The following is a 3,209-nucleotide window of genomic DNA, read 5'->3' as shown; positions in this document are numbered from 1 at the left end:
TCAGCACTGTCGGCTTGCTATCGGTCAACAGTGCAAATCCTCGTCATTTTAAATCCTGTCCAGACCTTTATGTTTAAGTGTGATACCCATGTTACACAACAACCTCCATTTGAACAATTTGTATGCTAAAATGACTTTGACTCTTTTCCTGCAAAAACAGTAATTAGACCAAGTAAATGAGGCCCCAGGACTAGAACAAAAGCCTGTACACCAAGTAGCTCAACAAAGATCTTTTTTAAGAAGCGGGCTGAACATTTTCCACTTTCGACAGTGTGACGGGTATCTTCCCCTCCACTATACCTGGTGGCTTAGTGACCACATCCCCTGGAACCCTAAATCCCCTCCACTTTGACCCAGACTCTCCTCTCCGTTCCCCTTCCCCTTCCCCTTCCCCTGGTCTGTGGAACAGCCTCTCTTTCAAGTTGGCCCGGGGGAGGATCCAAACGACAACCCCCATCGCCGCCAGGGCCGAGCCGAGACAGGAGAGCCCGATCCCGGCCTCAGTGCTGAGGTGCAGCCCCCTGTTGAAGCTGACGGCCTGGCTGTCCACGAAGAACAGGTCTCCCTCTCCGAACGACTCAATTTTATGGGGAGTGGAGTAACTGACTGACAGGCTGGCAATACCCGCAGTCAGGATCAGGAGACCCAGGGCCAAGGACACCTGGAGGGAGGGTGGGACAGAGATAGAAACCAGAAGTGGTAATTTGTGCCGTCCTGCTCGTTTTTTCTATAGGGTGCACTCTTTGCTCAGCGCTCTTCACTTCTTGTTAGGAAAGGTCATTTTGTTATATGTGATGCAGGAAAAAAATCCAAATTGCCAAATGAGCAGGGGGCTTACATGCAATCCCTCACCTTTACAAATACCACCACACCCCTGCTGGCAGTTCATCATGCAGAGACAACAGTTTAAAATGCACTGTATGCACTATACTACATGAGTATATCAGAGAGAGTTATTTACACCGGTGAAGCTCACCGCTGGCAGGTGAATACAATCGGCCACAGTGGCAAGGACAGCAGTGTGTGGGGAATTTGGTCTAAAGTCTAATTTCTGCGGAAAGGGATAAAAATTCTCAAAATAAGGTTGAAGGAAAGAAGTACACCTTTTCTAAAACCGAATCTTCATGATTGTTGAAAAGGGGGTGCACTAAAGGCAATCAATCACAGTAAGCCTCAAAATTGCACTTGAATTGAATTGATTGATCCAGTTACCAAGGAACAGACTAATAATGGATCCAGTTGAAGTCAGTCAGTCATAGTAACATCATTATAGTTACAGTCCAAGGGACTGAATATAACACAAAGGCCAGCATTATTATTTGGGACTATAAAAAAATGTCTATCAACCAAAGGCTTGAAACAACTTTTCATTCGACTCAGCTCGGGAATGATACGATAAAATGCTCAGTTTCAAAAGCTTGTAAGGGTAATGGGAAACATGGACTGGACTGAAAGACCATGGGACATCAAGAAATCTACATTTATGGGACATCAGCCACTGATTGTACTTCATCAGTGAACAGTTGATTTAACTTTCTGTGAACAATGATTGTACCTGACCTCCCGTCTCCCCAAGGAATTTTGCTTAACGCTTCAAACAAACCTGAAAAGTAACGTGGATCACGTCCTGTGTGCCTGTGGGATTCCTCATGGGACATTAACAGATCCCAGTGGTGGATTTAATCGCTATTGTGTTATATCTATCAGTGATGTGAAATATCAGAGTAGGACTGATTAAGGTAAATACACAATATGTCTTTCTACAAAACAATGCAAGAAATGCCAGAAAGACACCAACAGACACAATGACTGCTATAATGTCTGATATGCAGACTATTTCAAGGATGTTATTGATTTATTTACTATTATGTTCCCATTTTGGACTTCATAGATGATTATAATTTGAAGAAATGTTTGTGAATTGTTCGTTCTTACTTTCTCAAAAAAAGGCCAACTCCTGCTTTTGAAAACTTATTTTAGCTTACAGTTGTGCCAGTGAAGTTGTCGAAGTGGATATAAAGACAGTAATTTGAGGAGAATTGATGGCGAGCGATGAGAACTGCTGCTCTACCTTCCAGACTGCTGACGTCCACCAACGGTTTGACCTCTGGCTCTGGACGAAGCCCCGGCCCTCCGGGTCTCTCTCCCACATGGAGGACGAGCACTCCTCGTAGAAGTGGTGCAGATAGGAGCGAACCCCAAACTGAAGACAGCTAGAACCCGCCTGGAGGGACGTTGTGCACACGTTACGTTTGCCTGCATCATCTCGCTTTCACGCTTGAAGAAAGCCTTGCTAACACTTCAGGCTACAGCCCGCAAAATAGTGTAATTATTTAGTACATACGGGGTATCAATAAAATACTTATACCGGTACGGATATGTAAGTGCAAGGGAAGAAGACGGGGGTCATCCAACTGGTAGGAGATTCTGGAAATCTATCATTACCCGCTGAGGTGATGACCGTTACTTCTAACTGATGGTACAAATATGTGAGAAAGCTTCCTTATAATAGGGTAAGTCAGGGGTATGTGGGCTGTAAAATGAAGAAGCCCCCTGTTCACCACTTTTAAATTCTATAAGGTACCCTTATATACAAAATATTTACATTGAAATTTGTGGGCCGTCACCTAAAGTGTTACCAAATCATGTTAGATGTCCTCTGTACATCTGCCTAATGTTGATTATGAGACCCTTTTAGCTGTAATAAAATCAAATAAAGTGAATCTCACCTCACTCCCGGAGGACTCTCCTCCTGAGCCAGAGACACAGGCCTCGGAGCACAGCGCCATCACACCTTGTACACCTGCAGTAGCAGATACAGACACACACTGTGGGTAATACATATTCAGAGTCCAGATTGATATGTTTACATGTCAGCTGCTAGGCTGTTGTAACACAAACACAGTTTATCTGCTGAATATGGATTTCCCTCAATAAACAGCCTCCCTTCCTTCAGCGGCTGGTTATAAATCTTGGCCTGTGTCGTCAGGTTGCCTCAGTTATTGTTGCTGCAGGTGAACGATTGACGGCTGCCATGGCCCTGAGGTGGCTCTATTACCACCCACGGATGAGTCACACGAATGCAAGTGCGTGCACACTCTATTCTTCCTCATACGCATATGCACACATGTCCCTCTGTTGTTATTCTCCTGAGGCGGTTTGATTGATTTCTTTCATTCTCTGCCTTCAAACTGCATCTCTAAGCGGCC

The 3,209-nt window shown here is 44.6% G+C and overlaps 1 protein-coding gene across 1 annotated transcript; it reads right to left on the bottom strand.

Annotated features, from left to right (window-relative positions):
• Positions 1–235: 235 nt before the first annotated feature.
• nrsn1l (neurensin 1-like) lies at positions 236–2,789 on the bottom strand. The gene is made up of 3 exons (XM_070922403.1): positions 2,730–2,789; positions 2,072–2,224; positions 236–661 (listed from the first exon to the last, which is right to left on the bottom strand). Exons 1-3 carry the CDS (start codon positions 2,787–2,789, stop codon positions 236–238), a joined length of 639 nt encoding a protein of 212 aa, XP_070778504.1.
• Positions 2,790–3,209: the final 420 nt, after the last annotated feature.

Source organism: Enoplosus armatus, chromosome 16, assembly GCF_043641665.1.
Source record: "Enoplosus armatus isolate fEnoArm2 chromosome 16, fEnoArm2.hap1, whole genome shotgun sequence".
Lineage (NCBI taxonomy): Eukaryota > Metazoa > Chordata > Actinopteri > Centrarchiformes > Enoplosidae > Enoplosus > Enoplosus armatus.
Note: the sequence above shows the minus strand (reverse complement) of the source record. Positions and strands in the feature narration are given on the sequence as shown.

Excerpts from the sequence above, each read along its gene's own strand:
- nrsn1l (XM_070922403.1), bottom strand. The coding sequence starts at position 2,789 with ATGGCGCTGTGCTCCGAGGCCTGTGTCTCTGGCTCAGGAGGAGAGTCC. Across the intron at positions 2,225-2,729 it reads GAGAGTCCTCCGGGAGTGAG|GCGGGTTCTAGCTGTCTTCA; the intron begins GTGAGATTCACT and ends ACGTCCCTCCAG. Across the intron at positions 662-2,071 it reads GGACGTCAGCAGTCTGGAAG|GTGTCCTTGGCCCTGGGTCT; the intron begins GTAGAGCAGCAG and ends CCCTCCCTCCAG.